Genomic DNA, 25,184 nt, shown 5'->3' with positions numbered 1-25,184 from the left:
ATGCTATCTATAAGAAACTAACTTTAGATCTAAGGACATACATAGGTTGAAATTGAGAGGATGGAAAAAGATATTCCATGCACATAGTAACCAAAAGAGAGCAAGGGTGGCTGTATTAATATCAGGCAAAGTAGACTTCAAGTCAAAAACTGTCACAAGAGAAAAAGAAGGACATTATACAATGATTACAAAAAAGTCAATTCACCAAGAAGATATAACACATACATAAATTCAACAAACATCAGAGCTCAAAAATATGAATCAAACATTGACAGAATTGAAGGGAGAAACAGATAGTTCTACAATAATAATAGGAGACTTCAATACCCCACTTTCAATAATGGATAGACCATCCAGACAGAAGATTGATAAGGAAAGAGGATTCGAACAACTGTAGGCAAATTGGACCTAACAGGCATATGCAGAACTCTCCTTCTAATAACAGCAAATTACATATTTTCCTCAAGTGCACATGGAACATTTTACAGGATAGACTATATGGTAGGCCACAAAACAAGTCTTAATACATTTTAAAAGATTGAAATCATGCAGTTTTTTTCCCAATCACAGTACAATGAAACTAGAAATCAACAGCAGAATAAAAGTTGAAAAATTCACAAACATGGAGATTAAACAACACACTCTTAAACAACTGAAGGTTCAAAGAAGTATTCACAAGGGAAGTTAGAAAATATTTTGAGACAAATTAAAATACAACATACCAAAACTTATGGGATGCAATAAAAGTAGGGCTAAGAGGGAAATTTATAGCTGTAAATGCTTACATTAAAAAAGAAGAAAGGTCTCAAATCAATAATCTAACTTTCCAATTTAAGGAACTAGAGAAAGATTAAACCCAAAGCTAGCCAAAGGAAGGAAATAACAAACATTAGAGCAAAGAAAAATAGAAGATAGAAAAACAACAGAGGAAATCAGTGAAACCAAGTGTTGGTTCTTTGCAAAGATCAAGAAAATTGACAAACCTTTAGCTAGATTGACTCAAATAAGTATAGTCAGAAATTAAAGAAGGGACATTATTACCATTTTAACAGAAATAAAAAGGATTATAACAGAGTACTGTGAATAATTGAATACCAACAAATTAAATTGCCTAGGTGTAATGGGCAAATTCCTAAATATATGCAGCCTACCCAGACTGAATCATGAAGATATAGAAAACCTAAATTTGTCTATAACCATGTAAGGAGATTGAATCAGTAATCAAAAACCTCCCAACAATGAAAAGCTCAGGACCAGCTGGCTTCACTGGTGAATTCTACCAAACATTCAGAGAATTAATACCAGTCCTTCTCATGCTCTTCCAAAAAATTAAAGAGGGTGAAACACTTCCTAATTCATTCTATGAGGCCAGCATTACCCCAGTACCAAAGTTAGACAAAGACTTTATAAGAAAACTACAGATTAATGTCTCTTATAAATATTAATGCAAAAATAATCAATAAAATGCTAGCAAATGAAAGTCAGCAGCATATTGAAAGGACACATCAAGTAGGATTTATTCCTGGAATGCAAAGATAGTTCAACATCCTGTAAAAATCAATCAATGTGATATACCATGTTAACGAATGAACAAATAAAACACATGATCATCTCAATCGATGCAGAAAAGGCATTTGATAAAATTCCACACCCTTTTATGATAAAAACACTGGACAAGTTAAAAATAAAAGGAAACGTCCTCAACATAGCTATTTATGAAAAACATACAGCTGACGTCATACTCTGTGATGAGAGACCGAATGTTTTTCCGCTAATATCAGCAACAAGGAAAGGATGCCTGTTTTTGCCAGAAAAGGACAAAGACTGTATGATTTCACTAATATATTATGCCTAGAGTCATCAGATTCAAAGAGACAGAAAGTGGGATAGTGGTTGCCAGTAGCTGGGGTACCAGGGAATGGGGAGTTATTGTTTAATGGGTACAGAGTTTCACTTTGGGAAGATGAAAAAGTTCTATAAATGCATAGTTGTGATGGTTGCGTAACAATGTGAATACACTTAATGCCACTGAACTACACACTTAAAAATGGTTAAAATGATTAAATTTTATATATATATATATTTTACCATGGTAAAAATGAGGAAATCAAGAGAAAAAAACTGGTTAATTAGAAATAAATGACAATGAAATCACTCTGAAGGAGGCAGAGGGAACACCAAATATAACAACATATGGAGTGACATTACAAGTTCGAAAATAAATTTCCCCCAAGTTGTAACATTTTCAAGCATGTGTTTCTCTCAGCAACTATAACAGACATTTGGTGCTCATTCAGAGCATCCAATAAAGCCTCCATATGGCTGCAGGGAGTAGAAAAGCTGTGGGGAGTAGACCCATAGTTAAACCATCGTGATGAGTCAGGTTAGAGTTTTAATTTGCACTCTGGTGCATATCAAAACACCTGGGGTACTAGTCAACTCGGTGATTCAGTCAGACCCACTGAATTGAAATCTCTGTGGATGAGGATTATAAATCCATACTTCCATATACTTTCTAGTTGATTACTTTTCTCTTTCCCCAAGGGTTTTTTGTTGTAACTTTTTAACTGTTTTATTAAGGTATAATCGACATACAATAAACTGGGTATATTTAAAATTCACCACTGATAAGTTTTGGCATATGTATGCACCTGTGAAACCAGCACCACAATTAAGATAATAAACATACCCATCACCCCCAAGTTTTCCTTCTGCCCCTTTGTAATCTACTCCTGCTTCCCCATCCCCATATCCCTAAACAACCACTGATCTGCTTTCTGTCACTGTGGATTAGTTTCCATTTGCAGAAGTTTTATATAAATAAAATCATTTGGGAACAATCTATTCAGAAGCCTAAGACTGCCTTGGAAAAAACCCTGAATTTAAGAAAAATTGTTGGACAATGGAAGTTGATGTTGGTAACAGAAATGAGGTTTATATGTATTTTTTCTGTAATACTTTTCTCCCCAATAACTAGTCTTATTACATGAATTTATATTTTTGCTTTTTTATTACATAATATAGCATATCTAAACATAAAATGTTTCTTTTAAATTTAATTAAAATTTTAATAATGTTCTATTGTCATACACAAAAGTTACCTCTCAAACCCAAAGTTGTTTCACTTGATTTTTGTTTGTTCTGGTTTTTAATCTTTTTGCAGAGCATATAGGATTGGACAATGCAGAGATGTCAAAGTGCTGAGGCTCATATCCTTGGGAACCGTGGAGGAGATCATGTATTTACGACAGGTGTACAAGCAGGTAAATATATTTTCATTTTTCTAATTAAGTAAACATTTGTCTGTTTTCAAAAATTAGGAACACATTTGTATAAAAATGAAAGTTTTTAATTTTCTCTATAATGGAATTTAATAAGATTATGAAAAATAATTTTGAGTATACTTCTGTGAAACACATTAATTCTTAGAATCATTGAATTTTTGAGCTAAAAGTTTCTTAGAACAGTACTTCTTAACCTTTTGTGTGCACATGAATCACCTGGGGATCTTGTTAAAATACAGATTCTGATTTAGTAGGTTTGTGATAGAACCCAAGATTTGGTATTTTTAACTAGCTCCCAGGAGTGCTAGTACTACTAGTCTGCAGGCCACAATTTGAGTAGCAAGGTCACAGCTCCCCAAACTGTGGGCCAAGACATAGTATGCCATAAATGGGTTACAGGTGCACTGAGACATTGATCACACAGCTCTCTGGACAGCAAGAGTACGTAAGCCAGCTTCCAGCCTCAAGTAACCTCCTTTGTTTACTCCAGGTGGAAGTTCATATGTTATTTTCTATGTGTGCCATGACGTGAAGAAGATTGGGAAGCACTGTCTTAGAGACACTGTACGTAATGAAACTGGGACCCCAGCGATGCCCCAGTAAATGAACTTACAGGAATAGAACTCAAAAGTGCTAATACTGTGCGGGTGCTTTTAGTATTTTAGTTAATGCTAAAATTGCATTAACTCTTTAATATGCTTAGGCCATCAGTTACTACTCCATTTATGCCTCTAAATAAACATTTATTTAGTTTACAACTACATGCTTGAGAAGATCTGGAATAAGTTTCAAGTTTAATTGTAAATGTTAAATTTGAATTGCTCCCTATATTCAGTTGGCATCTATTTAAGAGCAAACATCTGCCACATGTGGTGGAAGTTAACCTAAGAATGATCCAATCTTAAATTTATGCTATTTTCTTCATTCTAAAAATAGAATTATACACAGCAGTTTTGTTTTTTCTGAAAGCATTTAACTGTAAGAGAAACCATACATCTTTTTTATCCAATTTGGTATAGCACAACTACTTGAAAATTATTTTTTTCTAACTTATTTAACCAATCTTGGGAAAAGTAGGATATTATTTTTCATCTTAGGAGCTGTTCTTTAGAATACAGTCTTAGATTTGTCACAGGTAAGAGTCTTTCCTCAATCATGGGGTAATTTTTTTTCAATGTATTACTATATACATTTCCTTTTTACCTATTCATCTGACTTATTTAATGAAATAAAATGGTTTGTTATATAATACACATTATATAATAATATATAATAAAAAGGCTTCAGAAGATGAGGTAATTTAAGAACTTTGTATGACACAAATAAAGATGGCAATCATGTAAGGAAAAGACATTAAATATGGTTTAAAGATAGTTCAGAATTTGAACCAAGGTGCATATGGAGCACACACTCTAGCCTCCCAAGTGTTCCTCAGAGCACTTGGGGGAAAAATCCATATATGATTAAAAAAAAACCCAACTATTAAAATGTTGGAAAGCAAGAAAAGTTCTCTTGGTAGCCCAGAAATTGTAAGGAATCCTAAAAGACAACAGGCATTTGGGATCAGATTGAAGGAAGAAACCAAACTGAACTCAGTCAGAAGAAGACTACTGAAAAATGTAGGTGCAACTTCTGGATCTTCCAAGGTTAGAGTCAGCAGGTATTAAAAAAAGAAGGGAGACTTTGGGGTATCATTGATACAACAAGGTGGTTTAACCCTTATAATCTTACCCCAGTTCTAGCAAACTGCAGCCAACAGAGGTGTCTGTTCTCATATGGGAACAATCAGTGGAAATACTGGAAGCAGAGAAGCAAGACAGAGCTCCAGACTTTTGCTGATATCTGGAAGAAAGTCCCTCCCATTGCCCCAGAAGGCTAAATAATTGCTAAATACCCACTTCCTATAACCACCCCAATAGGCTGAGATAAGCATATAAAGTATTTAAAGGCAGATGAATAGCCAACCAAAAATAATTGCTCAACATTTAGCAAAATAAACCCTCTGATAAAGGCACTATAGTGGGCTGAATAATGGCCCTCAAAAATATCAGGTCCTAATCTCTGGAACCTATAAATGGTACTTTAAATGGAAAAAGGTCTTTGCAGATGTGATTAAATTAAGGATCTTGAGAAGCAGAGGTTATCCTTAATTATCCACAAGTGTCCTTATAAGAAAGAGCCAAAGGAAAATTTGACACAGCAGAGGAGAAGGCAGTGTAACTAGAGGCACTTGTGGGAATGATGTGGCCACAGCTAAGGCATGCTGGCAGCCACCAGAAGCAGGACAGGCAAGGAGTGGATTCTCCCCTACAACCTCCAGGGGATCGTGGCCCTGCCAACACCTTGATTTCAGCACAGTGATACTGTGAGAGAATAAATTTCTGTTGTTTGAAGCCATCAAATTTGTGATAATTTGTTACAGAAATCCTGGGAAACTAATACAGGCACTCAAAAAAAAAAAAGAACTACAGGAGGCTGAGGCGGGAGGATCACTTGAGGTCAGGAGTTCAAGACCAGTCTGAGCAAGAGCGAGACTCTCTCTCCACTAAAAATAGAAAGAAATTAGCTGGACAACTAAAAATATATAGAAAAAATTAGCTGGGCATGGTTGTGCATGCCTGTAGTCCCAGCTACTCAGGAGGCTGAGGCAGGAGGATTGCTTAAGCCCAGGAGTTTGAGGTTGCTGTGAGCTAGGCTGACGCCACAGCACCCTAGCCCGGGCAACAGAGTGAGACTGTGTCTCCAAAAAATAACAAAAAACGAACTAAAGTAGAAAAAACAATTAATGGAAGAGCATAAGAGATTTTTAAAGAAATATAAATAATGTCTTCAAAGGGTAAATGAGTTTGTAAGATCCGCAAAACAAGAATAGACTACTAAGAAAATAATCAATTAGAGATGCAGAAAATGAAAAACTCCAGGGATAGGTTAAGTAGCAAAGAGCAAAGCTTTTGTCTAAAAGAAAAAGCAAAGCAGTTCTTCCAGATTGCAGAGGGAACAGACATATGGAACACATGTAAGAAAAGTTAGGAAAAATGGAAGCTAGATCTAGAAGTTCCAATATCAGTCTTACAGTTGAAGAAGGGAATAAAAAGAAGAGAAGGGAAGAAACTCCATATAAGGGAAGAAATGTAAAAAAGTAGAAAACACCAGCGTGGTGGCTCACACCTATAATCCCAGCTACTGGGGAGGCTGAGGCAGGAGGATTGCTTGAGCCCAGGAGTGTGAGGCTGCAGTGCACTGCACTCCAGCCTGGGTAACAATGTGAGACTCTGTCTCAAAAAACAAACAAACAAAAAATATAAAACAAGAATCAACAGATTATATGGGCCCACCAAGTGCTAACTAGGGTGAATGAAAATAGATCCACACTTAGACCATCTTTCTAGAATTGTAAAACACCAAAGATAAAGTGAAAAATCCTTAAAATTTCCAGAGTAAACTTTTCTGGAGAGAAAAATCATTATGGACAATACACTAGAATTAGATATCTAACTTTTTCTTAGCAGTACTGGATACTTAGGAGCGATAACTTCAAATGAGGGAAAATGATAGACTATTATTGTTCAAGAAACTAAATTTTTAATTCAGAACTTCCCCACAAAGAAAGATCCTAGCCCAGATGACTTCAGTGGTGAATTCTATGAAATATTTAATATTCCTTGTGGAAAAAGAGGAGGGCATACTTCCAACTTATTTTATAAAGAAGAATCCTAATACCAAAACTTGACAAAGACATTACAAGAAAATTATAGACCAATATCTCTCGTGAACATAAATATGAAAATCTTGAAGAAAGCATGTATTATGAGTTCAGTTGTGCCCATTGCCCCTCAAAAGATATGCTGAAGTGCTAAACCCTCGTGCCTGTAGATGTGATCTTACTTGTAAGTAGAGTCTTTATAGATGAGGCAAAGAAAAGGTCATACTGGATTAGGGGGGACCCTAATCCAGTGACTGATGTCCTTATAAGAAGGGGGAAATTTGAATACAAACAGACACAGAGGGAGAATGCCGTGTGAGGCCAAGGTTGGAGTGATGCAGCTGCAAGCTAAAGAATGCCAAGGCTTGCCAGCAACCCCCAAAAGCTAGAAAGAGGCAAGGAAGGATCATTCTCTAGAATCTTCAGACAGAGCATGGCCCTATGGACACCTTGATTTCAGAGTTGAGCCTCCACAACTGTAAGAGTATAAATTTTTGTTGTTTAAAGCCACCTAGTTTGTAGTACTTTGTTACAGCAGCTTTAGGAAACTAATACAGCTCCTAAGGTAAACACATGGTATTGTAAATTTGACTACATTTTTATATGAAACTTCTGTATGACAAAGGAACTGCAAACCAAATTCAAACAGTGACCAGGAGGAAATATTTAGCATATATATAATAAAGGAGTAGCATTTACAAAATATAAAGAACTCCCACAAACTAATAAAAAGCCTACGGTTAGGCATTTTCACTGAAGGAAAAATACAAATGGTTAACACGTATGTGAGAAGATCTTTAACCACACTTAAAATCTAGAGATGCAAAATAAAATAAGATTGTGTTCTGTACATTCTGCAAAACATTTTTGTTGTTGTTGTTGTTGGAGACAGGGTCTTACTCTGTCACCCAGGCTGGCGTGCAGTGGCCTCATGATAGCTCCCTGCAACCTCAAACTCCTTGGCTCAAGCAATCCTCCCACCTGAGCCTCCTGAGTAGCTGGGACTACAGGCGCGTGCCACCACACCCAGCTAATTTTTCTATTTTTTTGTAGAGATGGGTTGTCACTCTTGCCCACGCTGGTCTCCAATTCCTGCCCTCAAGCAATCCTCCTGCCTCAGCCTCCCAAAGTACTAGGATTACAGGCATAGCCGCCATGCCTGGCCTGCAAAAGATTTTTTTTTTTAATTTTGTTTTGGGTTTTTTGGGAGGTGGGGTGGGTTGGGAAGATTGGTTCATTGTTGGTGGGGGATAGCTATAAAGAGATACTTATATACCATTGTTGAGAATACAACTGGTACACTTATTTTAAAGGCTAATTTAAGCATTTTAAAACACATAGCACCTTATCTATATCTAAAGGACAGAACTACTCTTGCTTATGCACAATGAAGGATGACAAAAATTTATATTCAGCATGGCTAGTGTTTGTTTAAAAAATAAAAAGAGAAACAGCCTAAATGTCCAACAGTAACAGAATGATAAATTCTGATACATCTATATTAAGGAATACTCGGCAACAGCAAAAACTAGAAATTGTAGTCAGATCAAATGTACTGACGTGGCAAGACCTCTAAGACATTTTTAAGTGAGTCAAAAAAGGAACTTGCAGAATAGTATGTATAGTCTATCAATCAATTGTGTTTATGCATAAAACTATTTCTATATGTACAGATGGTTTGCAATGATTCAACTTAATGAATTTTTGATTTTATGATGGTGCTAAAGCAATACATACTCAGTATGCTTCTCTACTACAATGGGGTTACATCTGGATGAACCCATTATAAATTGAAAATACCATAAGTTGAAATTGCACTTTAGACTTAGCAGTATTTTCAATTTATGATGGATTTATCCAGATGTAATCCCATTATAAGTAAAGGAGCATCTGTATATGTATATAGCTCTAACAGCATTGAAAGAGATCTAGAAGGATACATCTAAACATTACAACACTGGTAAGACTAATACAAGGTGATCTGTATTGTTCAAGGAGGACTTCTATTTTGATGTGTTTTGTTTGCATCTGTTGTGATAATGTATTCCGATATTTTGTACTTTTTAAAAGTAAAAATATCATTTATATAGCAACTATACTCCTTCAATTTGGAGCATTGTATGCAATCTAGAGTTTGGCATTCAAAAATTCATCTCTCATATATGTATATATGTATGTATAAAAATTTATTAAAATTTATTTAGGAGTATTTACATAAGATTTGCAAGAACCCCCAATTATCTTCACCCAAATTCCCCACTTGTTAACATTTTACATGCTTGCTTTTTCTCTGTCTCGCAGCCATTATCTTTAGTTTTTTTCTGAACCGTCTGAGAGCCACAGACTTATTGCCAGTGTGTATTTCCCCAAAGCAAGGACACTCTCTGAATTGTCCAGTGTGTTCTTCCCTGAAAGAAGTATACTCTCCTATTTATATAAACATAAAAATAGTCTATGCATTGTAAATACTGAGTTGTATACACTGTTCTGCAACTTGTCCCACCACCCCCCCAACTCTCCTCTCCAAATGCAGTTACCCATATCAAGAAATTAACACTGATGCAACATTACTTTATAATCCACAGGCCCCATTCAGATTTCCCCAGCTCTCCCAGCAATGTCTCCTTTCTCCTTTCTGTTACAGAATTCAATCCAGGATCATGGCTACATTTACTTCTTGTGTCTTTTCAGTTTTCTTCAACTTGGAGTAATTACCTAGGCTTCCTTTGTCTTTCATGACCTTGACAGTTTTATAGAATAAGGCTTTTCCTTGTGCTGGATGTCCCTCAGTCTGGGTCCATTTGATGTTTCTTCAAGTCCAGACTCTCGCCAAGCAGTCTGGGCAGGAATACCACAGACATGATGCTTTGCTCTTCTCATTGCATCAGTCAGAAGGCACATGATGGTGACCTGCTCTACCAGTGGTGATGTTAATCTTGATTGCAGGTCAAGTTTTTGTCTGCCAGGTTTCTCCACTGCACAATCGCTAATTTTTCTCTTTATTATTGATAAGTAGTTTATGGGGAGATCTTCTAAGACTGATTATGCCAATGTCCCATTCCTCATCAAACGTGCATCTGTCAGTCTTAGCATTTATTGATAATTCCTACCTGAATCAGCTACCTCTATGATGGTTGTCAGGTAGTGATTTTTCTGGTTCCATTATTCCATCTTGTTTGCTCATTAGCACTGTACTATTAAAAAAAAAGAGTTTTCCCTTCTATTTATTTATTTAATATGTATGAATTCATGAATTCCTATTTTAGTAACAGATTACAGCTCCTCGAATATCATTATTTACTTTAATGTTCAAATTGTCTCATATTTGACCAATGGGAGCCCCTTGAGGATGGCTTTTGTGTCATTTCGATTGCCCCTATCATTCTTTCTGCACTTCTCTTCTGTAGTAGGCTCAATACTGGTTCTCCAAAGATGTTCACATCCTAATCTCCTGAACCACCTGGACTATCAGGGTAGTAATCACAAGAGTCCTTGTAAGGGGCCATGAGGCAGTAGGGTCAGAGAAAGCAGAAATGAAGGAGATGTGAAGGCAGAAGCAGAGGGTCAGAGAGAAAGCTATGAAGATGCCACACCGCTGGCCTTAAAGATGGAAAAAGGAGCCATAAACTTCTTAAAATGATTAACGTTCTTTTCTTTTTACTTCTTAGTCTTGCATATCTTGTCTATTATGATGAAATCCAAGCACTTTATGGCCTTGTATGGACTTTTCTTAAGATAGAAACTAAGCTACATTTTTCAATTATTGATTTTCCCCCACGCTCTTGAGTTCTAAAATGATTTTTTTATAATTACCCTACAGATGGACACACCTGGTTTTCACTTTTACTGGAGTTTTCTTGTTTTGGAAAATTTAGTTTAACTGCAAAATAATGTGCTTTTCATAAATTTTGTGATAAAACTTTGCTAGGAAACTTATAAAGACTCAGTTAGGCCTTTATAAGTCTTACTCTGGTGATTATAGGCAGTGGTCCTGCGGTCTGACAACATCAGTGTTTAAGGAAGATTCAGTAGCAAGGGAAAAATAGGAAACTGCACCATCAGTTGCATCAATTGCTGTTGTGATTCTGTATTCCCAGCATTATAGCCCATGTCTCTGGGACATTGATATTGAACTGATCAAGTTGGCATATTGATCCATAACTTCTTCAAATAAGGTCCCCAAGGGTCTTGTTTTAAGAGGGGCATCCTAGAGGTGAGAAATTGTTAAGAGTATAAATTGGATTCAGCCAAATCGAGCAAATTTCAGGAATAACACTTCTTAGGTGGCAGCTTTTAATTTCTCTGAACTTAAGGTTTTTATTTTTATAATAGAGAAATTCCACTTTATTTCTAAAATGGAGATAATATCTTATAAGGTCATAGTAGGGATTAAACGAGAGGATATAAATAAAATGCTGCACATGTAATAAGTGTTCCATAAATGGGAGCTATTATTGAGAAGAATTTTAATTGACTAGATTAACTTATTACAGTGCATATCAATTCCAGTGATAATCACAGTGGTTAAGCATCACTTCCTACTCATCCCTCTATCAACAATAGACTAAAGTTATTTTCCATTCTGTGCATTCTTTGTTTTTTCCAAGAAATTTTAAAGTGCATGTGGGGTTAATCAGATTGTGTTTTAATTTTACATATTTACATTACTTTTAGTAAAATATCTAGCAAACGGAAAGTACACATTAATGTTGATACCAAAGTGGTATATGTCCTTAAGGGTTCTATGTCGGTGGTCTTTCTATATTCAAAATTGTTTCAAAGATGGAGTGTTTCTAAAACAGTGATAGGGTTTTTGTTTTCAGTTGACAATGTGATCATGCTACAATTAGTTTGCCACCAAGGTGGTTATCATATAATTATTTTAGATTATAATTTAACTTTAGTGATACAGTGATTATTTCTGCCAGTTTTAGTAGTTCCTATTGTAATACGGGTTTAAAAAGGAGAACAGTGTATTCATATGTATGCTTTTATTACTGTACATTTATGTCAGGTGGCTATTCCATAGAGATGTAATCTTGACTCAGTTAGAAAACAGATAAAATAGCAAATGTAAGATGTCTGCTTCAGTAAGTCTGGTCAGATTATTAGTATCTCACCATAATGGCAACATCTGCCAGGGAAATTAAAACAGAATTTCCTCCCTAAGGAGATTCTGCCTGCTCTAACTAAAGCTGTGTATATACAGGGAATGCCAGGAAATTCTGACATATTGTTGGAACAAACACTTCAAAAATATCTTGTGTTTTTTCTGTTTTAGCAACTTCACTGTGTGGTGGTTGGAAGTGAAAATGCCAAACGGTATTTTGAAGCAGTTCAAGGATCAAAAGAGCATCGCGGAGAGCTTTTTGGGATCCATAACCTCTTCAAATTAAGATCGCAAGGGTCTTGTCTTACAAGAGACATCCTGGAGGTGTGAAATTGTTCTCTGACCTTTTTGATAGTTTTTTAAATATGGTTTTTCTCCCTCAGGAAATGTTAAATACAATTGCTGTTGCCTTTTCGGAGTAATTTTTGGTTTTATCAAAATGCCTTATATTTAGAATTTCTACTTTTAGAGAAATAGGAAATGATTTGTTATAGCTAAGGTTTTTCCATTCATAGTTACAAATAATGCACGCACACAAATACAAGTACATATACTAGATAGTGTGAACTCGAAGGCCATTTTCAGACTGACAGAAGTTTATTATTTTGAAAACAGCTGCTGAAGTCACTAACTAAAAAAGGAGATTTTCCTAAATAAAGAAAAATATGAAATATGTTTTTGTTAAAAGTTATCAAATACTCCCTGAGATACACTCTCATGTCTCATGGAGATTTTTGTTTTCTGTTCCCAATAAAAGATCCACGCCATTATTTCAGACTCTCCCCATTGTGTTCATCCTCAGCATACAGATGTTTCTTATTCTTTAAACAAAATATTTATATCCTCTAAAAAAATCTTTAAGTTCCTTAATATACCAGAATACTAAGGATATTAACCTATTTTCTAATTGATATTAATAGGGGTATCATTAAAAGTCCCAGAATATCCTCTTTTTCAACCTCCTTATCATATCAATGATGAAACTAAGTCTTGGAGAACTTCAGAATATTTCCCTTGACTTCCAGAACTTTCTAGTAAAACCTTAATGTACTTCATTTGTTCAGTAAGTACCATAAAGACAGTTTAAGGAACAACTGGTCCCTGTCCTTAAGAAACTCAAATCATCTTGATGGGAGGTAGAAGAGAACATATACCTAATAAACATGTCATGTCAGTAATCATAGCTAGGCAAGTTTAATAGAAGTTCATAATGGCCAGTAACAAATGGAAAAGTGGAAGGTATCCTATAAATAGTATAAGTATTATGCAATGTCTGATGTATACTGCTGAGTTTTTATTTTGTAGTAACTATATTTGATTCCAAATTAACTGGTCCATTTAAAGTCCTCCTTTTTCTGTTTGTTTGGTTTTCTTTTTTTCTTGTTTTTGAAGATGCTGTTTCTTTCATGGACTTTTTCTTCCTTATTCCTCTTTTCTTATCAATAACTTTGTTTATCGTCTACCTCCCCCGCCCAGATGCCACCTGACATGCCTATTATTCATATTTCTAATTTAAAATCACTGTCTGTAAAAATATAAGCATTATTTATCCTGTTTTTTGCCATGTATGACATAGTTTAGTTCTCTGTTTTATCAGAATAGCCACGTATTTCTTTGTTAAACAAGTTGTTATGTACCGATCAGGATGACTCACTGCTTGTCCTCAGTAAATCTTGGTTTGCCTTCAGGAGTGTTGCTAACGACAGGACTATCCATATCTTACATTTTGTATGTAGTAAAATGTGCTTAACATCTTGCTAGGTTTATCATTGGCACTCAATTATTAAGTCAAATTTTGAATTAAAATTGCTTATTTGTCACCAACCAGAACTTAAAATTATTCAGGCCTGGTTAGATTCATGCCACTTTTAGCCAAAAGATATTTTAAAATATTATTCCAAGCCCTGTATAATGGGAGCATATATCATAAAGTAAAAGAAATATTTCACTTCATGTGTTACATTTTTCATTTTTAAAGATTGTAGAAAATCCCCTTTAAAGCGTTTTAAAATGTAAAAATTTGAATGTATGTAACACTTTTAATCTCATGATTTCTAGACAATTTAGTTTTACTTTGCATTGACTTTGTGTTATCTATGTTATAGGTTCCCTTTAAAGATAGATATTGAGAGGTCATTTCACAAATATTTATTGAGCATCCGCTGAATGTAAGGACTGTTTATAGAACTGGACGTACATCAATGAATAAAACATACAAAAAATCATGTCTACCAGAAATTCCATGTTGGGGAGACAAATAATAAACAGAATAAATAAGTGAAATACAGAGTATGCTAAGATAGGTTCTAAGGATAAAAAATAGAACAGAGAAATAGGGACTGTCAAGGAAGGAGCATTGCAGTTTTAGATAGGGTGGCCAAGGAAGCCCTCACTGTGCAGGCTGCATTTGAGTCTGGAAAGAAGTGAGGGAGGAAGGGGTGTTTTAGACAGAGGGAACAAATGCAGAGGCCCTGAAGGAGGAGTATGCCCTGCATGATGTCAAAATGTCAGGGAGACCAAAGTACCTGGAGTGGAGTGAGCAAGAGACAAAGTGAGAGAGGTAACAGAGAGCCGTGTAGGAACTTTGACTTTTATTTGAGTGAGACAAAAGCAGTTGGAGGGTTCGGAACAGAATGACATAGTCTGATTTACATTAGCTTGACTAACCACTGAGAATTAGACTACAGAAGTACAAGGACAGAAGCAAGAAGCCAGTCAGAAGGATACTGCCGTGATCCAGATGAGAGAGGATGGTGGCTTGGGCCAGGGCAATAGTGGTAGATGGCATGAGAAGTGGCTGGATTCTGTATATATTATCCAGGTGGCACTAACAGGATTTGTTGATGGATCAGATACAGGGTATGAGAAAAAGAGAGGAGTTAAGGATGGCTCTGAGGTGTTTGGCCTGAGCAACCAAAGACTGGAGTGGCCACTTACCTATCATAAAGGAGTTTCAGCAGCTTCAGGATTTCTGGTGCTGCCACTTGGATCTGTTGTAGCCATTTAACTTCTGTAGAAGAAACGAGTGGTAGCCCTGGGATCCTCATCCCATTGCAATGATAGCCTCCAGGCATGGAGAGTAAAGAACTCATAGCGGTTCCAGAACTGTTTATCATTCTCTAGAGATCCACAGGGGAGATTCTCATTTGTTGCCCTGGATATCAGGTGGCTAGAAACATGCCACACCATTGGTATGTCTGTGTATTCATAAGTTGGGTATTTGTAACTCTGGTGATAGTATTGTTTACCGTCGTCCCATCAACAAACAGAGCCCTAAAAAGAGAAAGAATTTGTTTCTTTTTGAAGGAGAATTTAATATTCTAGAACTGTAGTCTCCAACCCCTGGGCTGCGGCCTGGTACCAGTCTGTGGCCTGGTAGGAACCAAGCCATGCAGCACCGCCTGAGCTTCACCCCCCGACCCCTCACTCCCATTCGTGGAAAAATTATCTTCCATGAAACTGCTCCCTGGTGCCAAAAAGGTTGGGGACCGCTGTTCTAGAATCTAAGCCATTACATACCTCTGCTAAATGATACACCAAAAGCTTCAAAAGATACTTTCCCAAAAGATGTAGCAAGGCTATTATTTTAGTTTTAATTTAGGTAATCTTTTTAGTTTCATATTAGGGTGGACCTTTTCATTTTGATGTCTACTATACCTAAAGTAGAAATATTTTTAATGAATATGAACAATAAATATACTAGCAATGTAGGCTAGAATATCAAGTTCCCAATACTTAACATTGTGGTGTTTAAAATGTTACTAGTATGCCCTTACTATAATTATGATAGGAATGGTTGTTATGTATATCATGCTGGGTATATAACATTTTTCACTCCCACTCCCCCCAACTAGTGCCTTTAGTGGAGTTGGCTAGAAAGTATTATTAGTGTTCTCTGTCTGAAAAAGTAAACTTTAAGAGAAGAATTAATAGTATTTTAAAATGTTACATAAACCTGTATATATGAGTTCCTTAAGTAGCAAACTGAAAAATAACATTAAGAATGCTAAAGCAAGCTGCGCTCAGTTTTTCTTTCTTAACTCCAAGATTTAGCATGCCATTGCTATTGTTTATCTGATTGTTTTTACCCCATTTTGCACAGTTATTTGCATTATTTCTTGCTAACATTACAGAGAGAAGGCCAGGTGGAAGCAGGGATCATGACAGCCACAACATGGTTGAAAGAGGCACCTCCAGCACACAAACTAGAAACGGTGAGTAACGTTTGGGTTTGTAGCCTACAGCACCTAGGAAACGTACTGTGACAATGTTAAGTGCCTTTTCCCTTAATTTTTCAACAAGTAAGGAAAAGTCTTTTAAGAGTCAAAGACACAAAGTCAGAAGATTGTGTGAGTAAAATTAATTTAGGCCAATTTAACATTCACATCATAAGAACAAGTTCAGGAGCAATTATCAGGCATTTACATCTAAACTGGAATTTTAACTATACTAAATTGTAAATCCAGAATTAAATGTACCATGTAGGTGACTAACCCAACCCAAATAAATAATTTTTTACTAAATGGCAAATTAAATGGGAAAATTGCCATCAATATGGATTTAAAATTGTTAAGCCCCATATAAAAATCATTCTTTTAACTGAAAGCAGATATTTTATTTGATTTGAGTTCTTGATTTTGTGATCTTTTTAGTAGTTTGTCATCTCACATACCACAAAATCTATATTATCACCATGAGGCCATTTTAAAGGTAAAATATATGTGTGGAAGGTTTTTTTGTTATTGTTGTTACTGGTTTTTTCTTGTTTGTTTTTAGAGACTTAACTATAAATTTATACCAGCCCAATGCCTTTGAATTTGGGATGCACGTTTTCCCCCCTCTAAATTTAGAAAAATATATGAGTATCAAGTGTTGACAGAGTATTACTGGTTCATACTTTCCCAAAATCTTTTACTAATAAAGCCTCAGTTTTAGGAAACTGAAGGATACATTTAACCCTAATTAATGTGAAAAAAAATTAAGTATTGAATTTAAATTTGTAGCAAATTTTACTTTAATTTTTTTTTTTATTTCTGGTGTTCAAGATTGTGTTGGACTTATTTTAAATCAATTAAAACGATTTTCCAGTTATGAATTCTTTACTTTGTTGGCTCCTGTTGTTAATTTGTTTTATTCTTAAAGCATGACTAGAAGTATCTGCTAGACCAGAAGTCCTCAACCTTTTTGGCGCTGGGAACTGGTTCATTTTTCCATGGATGCAGGGTGGGGGGGTGTGTGTATGGAGAAGCGGAGCTGAGGCGGTGATGTGCATGATGGGGAGTGGCTGTAAATACAGATGAAGCTTCACTCTCTCGCCTCCTACTGTGCCCCCTCTTCCTAAGTTTCATAGAAAACAATTTTTCCATGGATGGTGGTGGTGGGAGGCAGTGGCAGTAGAGCTCTACGGCCAGCCCAGGGATTGGGGACCACCACAGTGCTAGACTATAGAAAACCTCGATAATTCTTAAGCAATAAGCATTTTGTGCTTTTTACTTTTCAGGCCAGAATTGTGAGTCCTTGCATCTTAAAAGCTGACCGCTTTCCTTAAAAATACTTTGATCACACATGGTGCTCTACTTTAACTTTTTAATTATTTTGGAAAGTTATTCAACTTGAAAAGAGAAAAGACTGTGCCAAACTGTAATATTAAATCGTTTATATATATGTATTAAATGTTGTACTTTTAGAAAACACCAACTGATATACTTGTACCTAAATAATCTACCCATAGTTAATTCCCTTCTGGTGTGATAAATTCCACATAATTATCTTGATGTTCTCTAATGTTTCTCCCATTGCTGTTTATACAGCCTAGAGAGGCTGACTGTCAAGCACCCAGAGGCCCAGAACAACTTGCGGAGCCACTGGCAAAGGAAGCGTGTGATCTGTGCAGCGACTTCAGTGACGATGAACCAGTGGGAAGCTCAGGAATAAAGACTGCAAAAAACAAAGCATCTGATGCAAGTAAAGCTGCAGGTTTTCCAGGACAGCTTACCTTACTCCAGTGTGGTTTTTCTAAACTGTTTGAGACAAAATGTAAAGCAGTTGAGGGTCATGATGGAAATACTGCTTCTGATGATGAAAGTTCTGATGAGCAGCCCACGCGCCTTTCAGCAGAAGCCAATGATGCTGGTCATCAGAAAAGTCAGTGTTCTCTTGGGACCTTAAAACATCAGAAATTAGATAACATCCTAAATCTAAATGAAAAGTGTATTTTTTATAAAAGGGAGAAGATTTTAGAATGGAGTGTTTCTTCTGAATCTGATGATGAGAAAAATTTTAAAAATACCGGTGAACATTGCATTTTACAGAATGCCACAGAATCCGAAGACAGTGATGTCATCCATCCCACACAATATACAACTCAGAGATCTCCTAAGAATAGTATAAGGTTAAAGCCACCCTTGGATGAATCTGAAGATTCTGAAACAGAAAGCCCTGTAAAAACAAGAAATAATGATGATGGTAGAAAGACCGATGACAGAGAAAATGGAATAATTTCAAAAAAAATAAATCCTGAGAACACAACCTTGAAACCTATTATGAAAAGAAAAGGCACTAGTGATATTAGTGACGAATCTGATGACATTGAAATGTCCTCCAAGTCAAGAGTAAGAAAGCAAAGAACTACTAGTTCATTGAAGTTTAGGAGAAAAAAGGAAGACAAAAGGGAACTTTACAATTTTCCTAAAACAATGAAGAAAACAAACCAACTGTGTACAACAAATGAGGATCGTAACTCTCAGTTTATTGATGATTATTCATCCTCAGATGACGATTTATCTATCAGCCATTTCAGTTTCTCTAAACAGAGGCATAGACCAAAAACTGCAAAAGGCAGAATCAGTTTCTCTTCAAAATTGCCTAGTCATAATAAGAAAAGTAGTACTTTCATACCAAGAAAACCAGTGAAATTTCCAAATGAGAAAGTTGTTAATCAAGAGCAGATGTATGAATCAATGGATAAACTTTTAGGTAACTAAAGATACATTCTGAAAACTTTTTTTAAAAGTTTGTTTTGTACAATCAAGTAGTTCTGTAAGAAATCCTTGAATTAGCTTGTAAGATAGCTCTAAAATCAAGATGCTACATTGAAGCACAAATTGGGAAGGGGGGTGGGGAAGGACAAAGGGAAGACAGGACCCCCTTCATGTGCTCCACCTGAATCACAGCTCCTCTGCTGCTCCTCTTATTCTTACTTCTGTAGTAATTACTTATTTGCATTTTTATGGTTTTATCACACAAATGTGCAACCCTAGGTATTACAGTTTAGTGTCATCCATTTTTAAAAAATTGTATATATACAATATGATCTCGTCATCTACAGGAATCCTCATTCCTTTTGTTGTCTTACAATGTAACCGTTAAAGAACCTGGACCATCTATAGTGTTAATTGTATGCTCGTTGCAGTTGAACATGTTTCTCTGTCCTCTGTATTACCTGTAAAGGAGCAATTAACTTCTGAGACTGGATCAGGCTCAGATTCCATTCCTTTGGCAAGACAAAAGTTAGTGTTCGGCGAGAATATAGGAGGCACAAAATGTTTGCTCTTCTCTCTATTTATGATCTTAGCAGCCATTGATACTTAATGCCTATCTATTCATCCATTCAGAGTAGCAAAATGATAATTTCTACATCTCATTTCATTTATTAGTTAGAATGCTTTTGTAAAGAGATACTTCCCCTCATCTACTACTGCTTACCCAGTGGTATAGTTCATATAGGAGAGGCAGGAAAAGTGCTTAATTCTTTTCTTTTATTTACCAGTTTTTAGTATAATAAATGGATTCCATATCATCCGTAGGGGATGACCCATTTTTGTCTGAATATTATGAATTCATTGACTCAAACAATAGTGAGTCTCAACTATTGCAATTAATATTATTATTAAGGATCAATGTTCCCATCTTTGGCCAGTGGGAGCCTTTTCATATGAACGTTTTGGTTCCTGAGAACTTTTGGCATGATGCTAGTCATCTTTGAAAGCTTCCTTGTTATCTAGTACTACAAGATGTTCCAGGATCATCTCATGTATTTTCTTCCTCAAACCTAGAATCAGCCATTTCTCCAAAGAGTCTTGGTTTCTCTTAGAGAGAAAGTGTGTTTCAAGACCTCAGTCTGGTGCTATTAATAGTAATGATCATTGCTACTGTTGGCTTGGTTATTGTTTCTGGACCTTTTAAGTGGTCAGATTATTTATATATATATTAATGTTTATATATGTTGTATGTCTATATATTTTATGAATATATATTTATGTATGATGATGATAAAATACCTCATGAGTTTATATTTATACTTCCATATTTATATTGATAATTTGAGAATATAAAACTTTTATTTAATCTCTTCTCTATTATATTTGAATACCATTTCTTTCTTATTGATAATTCTGATTCTCAAGCATATAAGGAATGATTTACTCATAATGTCCCATAATTCCTCATTTGTTTTATCTCATATTATACAAAGAATAAAATAGCAATATTATCATAATATAATGACTGGAACCATTCAGGGTTTTTTTTGGTTTTGTTTGGTTTCTGTATGTACTCTCCCATTTCTTCCATTTTTTAAAATAGATGTACTGTGTCTTCATTATCAGAGATACAGACATTGTATTATATACTCACCCCCTCTTAGACTGCACTTTTGCTTGGTTTACACAGCAGTCCTCAACATTTTTGGCACCAGGGACCAGTTTCATGGAAGACAATTTTTCCATGAATTGGGGTGGCGCGTGGAGGGGAAGACCAATACTGGTCTGCAGCCTGGGGTTTGGGACTGCAGGTTTACAGGTAACTATAAATTTCATGTTCCCCATTAGTTTAAGGACACACACATGTTAGTGTTTCTCTAGTCATTTGGTTGTCTGAATCTTATCTTCTAGTAGATTCCTCAAATAAGTGCTCATGAGAATAATATTCTCTGAGATTCTTGTGATAACAGTTGGTGCCCTTATACCAAGAAGTCCATTTTGTTGGATATAAGTCCTTAGCTCACACTGTCTCTTCTTGAGTATCTTAAATATGTAGCTTCATTTTCTTCTGACATAAAGTGTAGTGTCACATGTTCTTTTTTTCCCTAGATGCCCAAGGGATTTTTTTTTCATTGTTGTCCAGTAATTTTACTAGACTCTGTCTTGGTGTTGGTTATTATGGATCAGTATTCTCATATATAGTGTCGTTTCCACTCGATTTTTATTTCGGGATAGCTTTCTTGTACTAGTGTTTTTAGTTATTTGTTCTAAGACTTTGCTCTGGCATTCTTTTTCGGGGACTCCTGTTATCCAAATGTTCAGTCTCTTAGCCTATCTTCAGGATTTGTCATGTTCTCTCAAATCTTTTTTATCTCTTCATTTCTTTTTGCTTTCTAAAAATTTCCTTCTATTTCTCTTAAGGCACGATCTGTTGTATTATTACCTGTTATGTTCCTTGTAGTTTAGTCTTCATTTCTGAAATAAATTTTTTGAATTTTCTAAGTTTTTCCTGAGTTCTGTCACTCATTTCTGAGTTATTATAATTCTGACTTATGTTGTTGATTCATCTCTTTTATCATTTTCTGTTTTGTGAGCACATCTTTTTGGCATGTTTTCATTAAAGGAATATTATTCTGCTTATTCTCTTCTTTTCTTTTAATAATTTTTATGAGATTTGACCCTGCTACTTTTCTTTCACTCATTTTTATAGAAAATTATTTCCTCCGAATTTTTTTAAATAAGCAGAGTTTAGGAAATCTTTTCCAACTTCCTAGAGATCCATTTGTGATTTTTGTATAGAGTTCAAAACTGTGGTGGGATTTCCTGTCTCCGTGTATTACTCTAGTCCTTTTCTTTCCCTCACCCCTGCTCCTCCTATCCTACTTATTTTGATTCCCTCCCAGAAGCTTCTCTCCCTTGTTGGTCCCTCAGTTTGGGGAGTTCCTAGGGGGAAGCCTGCTGCAGCCCTTTGAGGGCATCTTACTGTGTGCCCGGCATCCCCCAGCACTGGCGAGCAGGAAACCTCCCCTCCAGTTGGCCCAGTGTGCTTGCCAGTGAAGCCTCTTGGCTAATCTGGGGTCTCCTGGTCTCAGGTCTGTCAGATGCCACCCTATTGCTTCCCTTTTCCTTCACACAGACGCTGATACCATGTAGAGTTTGTAGCTACTTGTCGATTGTCCCCACCTGCTTGCACTTTAGCTCGTGGGAGTATCGTGCCATCTAATTTTGTTGTAAATGTTGTCCATGGGCTTTTGGTTTTGCTGTCTAGTTGCTGTCTATTTTCATATAGGGATTCAAAAAGATTGAAAAACTGCTTCCCCTGCCACCATCCCCTGCCCAGAAGCTGTTTGGTGATTTTAAGAGTTTGCATTGCCTTCACAAGTGTCTGGCTTATTCCAAAAAAAAAAAACTGTCTGAAAGAAGCTGAGATATAAGCAAGGATATTTTGCTATAGAAACCTTAATTGTTGTCTTTGACTTATTTAAAAAGGAGGCATTCTTTTGTGATTATTAGTATTCTCATTTAAAAGTTCATTATGACATATATTTTGGTACTATTATAAATAAGTACTGGATTATCCTTTGGTTTGTGTGCTACAGTTAAATTTTAGGTTTGAGGAATTATTGCATAAATGATTTTTTAAATAATCAGCTGAGGTTTTTTTTTTTTTTTTTTACTGTGCAAAAGGTATCAATCATGTGGAACTAATGCTATTTTGGATTATGCATAAAATGTGTCTTCAAAATAAAGAAAATTTAGTGAATTTTCTACCAGAAGAATCCTTTTGAAGGTTTTGAAACTGTGTGCTGTAAATAATACCTGGTGTTTTGAAATTTAAGAATGTTATCCTAGTTATTCTTTTAGTCATAGTATTTAACAACATCTTGAGTTTGCACGATTGGCAATTTCTGGCTGGGAGCTTCAGGACTGAAATAGCACAAGTGTTGAAGGTCATAATTGAGCTTCATTGCCAGAGCTGTTTGAGGGAGCTTTTACAGGCCTCAGTTCTTTATGACCACAATTTAAAAATAAATTATAGGTGCCTGGAAGCAAAGCAATAAAAATTGTAGCCATTTTTTAAACCTCTTTCAGATAAAAGCCATGAGTTAATTTTTTTCATTTCCTAAAAAGCTCCCATCTTGACATTCTCTAGGCATATGTACAAAAAAGGCAAAATACAAACAATAAAACTGAGCAAAGCCAACCAAACGAAACTCCCTGGTCATAAACCCCATGCTCCCATTCTATCACTGTAATCAAGTACGTGTTTAAAGGCACAGATAAAGTAAGCACTGCTCTTTAAATTCATAAACAACTTTTTGAAATTAACAAAACAAATTCATAGAGAGGACCCTCAACTATCACTTTTCTCTGTGCCAAAACCTTCATTTCTAAAGATTGTTACCTAAACTCAGCAGTTCTCATATTGATGAGAAAGAAAAGGCATTTCCAAGTTAATCTGGACCAGAATATTTAAACTTTCTCTCTTCAATTTTTTTCCAAAAGAATATTGTCATGTTAATGTACAAACTTAATGTTTTTCTTGAGGGTTAAAAATAAAGCAAGTGTAATGTGTTTTTAGTGTAATACTAGTAGTTTTTAAAGTATACATGGAACCATATTTCTTCATAATAATGTATCACTTAATAAACATCGATTGCCTCCTAGATGGTGTTCAGGAAGTGGCTTACATTCACTCAAACCAGAATGTGATTGGATCAAGCAAAGCTGAAAATCACATGAGCCGATGGGCAGCACGTGATGTATTTGAGTTGAAGCAGTTTTCCCAGCTGCCTGCTAACATTGCTGTTTGCACTTCCAAGGTAAGAAGAATATAGGGTAATATCATCTTTAGCTTTTATCTCATCAGTATAAAAAACAAAACACCAATTTGAGAACTGTAGTCACTGAAGATGTTTTGGTTTAAGCAACAAATCTATATCTAAATGCCTAATAATATTGAATTGCTTAATAGTTTCCCTCAATAAAATGTTGCCTGCACTCACAAAATAAAGAGGAATCTGAGGAAATCATGCAGTTAAATCAGAACGGAAACCACTTCTGCTCATATGGAAAAGGAACAGTGTGTGATTAGATTTCCTCTAAAATTTTTCATGTAAAATGAAGACACACAAAAATTAGCTTCATACAGAATTTATATTTTTAGCAAAATGATTTTTATAGTGTTAAAAGTAACTAATACTTCCTGTGGGCTCTTCCCACATAAAATTTCTATTGTATAGAATTATTCTATATATAAATGTGATATTTTTTATTTATATGTAGTCATGTCAAAAGTTTTAAAAAAATATTTTCTTCTCTTTTGCCTATTATTTTTTATTAGTTTCTAAAAGCCAAGTATCTGAGGAGTAGTTTTACTGTCACTTTATGGGGTAAGAGTTAAAAATGCATACTGTATGTAACAGGGATATTTTGTTTCAGCTTAGTACTACTTTTCAGAATGAAGGGGAGAAAAAAATCCCTCTGAACTCTCAAGTTATCTTCATTTATTTGTACCTCCCCTGGTTCAACAAAAGATTTGAGTTGTCTTAACAATAAAACTGAGTACAAAATGAGATTCAGGACAAGAGAAAATATAAATGAAACTGGATGTTCTAGACTAGGAGAAAGTTTAGAATGCAGATTTATAGGATATAATATTCTACCCAGCTATTTTATTAAGATCACAAATTTGATTGAGTTTCCTGGCATACAAAACAAAAGAAGTAAACTATCAAGTGACTTCTCAACCAGTGCATTTGGAAATATGTGTGGACAGTTTGTGTGGTCACAATGACTGAGTGCCCAACTGGCATTAATGTCTGGAGGCCAAGGATATTGAATAACTGTCCTGGACAGGGGACGGTGGGGTGTGGGGAGGAATTCCACATGCAAAGAATTGTTCTGCCCAAAGTGCCATAACACCCTGCGGAGAAACACTGAGTTAAATAGTTATCCCTAAGGGAAAAAAAAATAACATACCAGTTCTTCTAGGAGGAGCAAAGCTTTTCCTAGCACTTAAATTGAAGAAAACTTGTCACCTGGGATTTTAAATGGGAGCACCGAATGATGTAGTAAACGTCAGTTGTCTTATAATGTCCTAGGTG

The 25,184-nt window shown here is 35.6% G+C and overlaps 1 protein-coding gene across 1 annotated transcript in view; it reads left to right on the top strand.

Annotated features, from left to right (window-relative positions):
- ERCC6L2 (ERCC excision repair 6 like 2) overlaps positions 1-25,184 on the top strand; it is a 117,767-nt gene that overhangs the window by 63,489 nt on the left and 29,094 nt on the right. Inside the window, exons 13-17 of the mRNA XM_045562732.1 lie at positions 3,164-3,263; positions 12,269-12,421; positions 16,231-16,311; positions 17,908-19,072; positions 23,746-23,900. Coding sequence (XP_045418688.1) covers positions 3,164-3,263; positions 12,269-12,421; positions 16,231-16,311; positions 17,908-19,072; positions 23,746-23,900 — 1,654 coding nt within the window. The remainder of the gene's footprint in view (positions 1-3,163; positions 3,264-12,268; positions 12,422-16,230; positions 16,312-17,907; positions 19,073-23,745; positions 23,901-25,184) is intronic.

Source organism: Lemur catta, chromosome 10 (genome assembly GCF_020740605.2).
Source record: "Lemur catta isolate mLemCat1 chromosome 10, mLemCat1.pri, whole genome shotgun sequence".
Lineage (NCBI taxonomy): Eukaryota > Metazoa > Chordata > Mammalia > Primates > Lemuridae > Lemur > Lemur catta.
The sequence above is the reverse complement of the archived record's forward strand: the minus strand, read 5'-3'. Positions and strand labels throughout refer to the sequence as shown.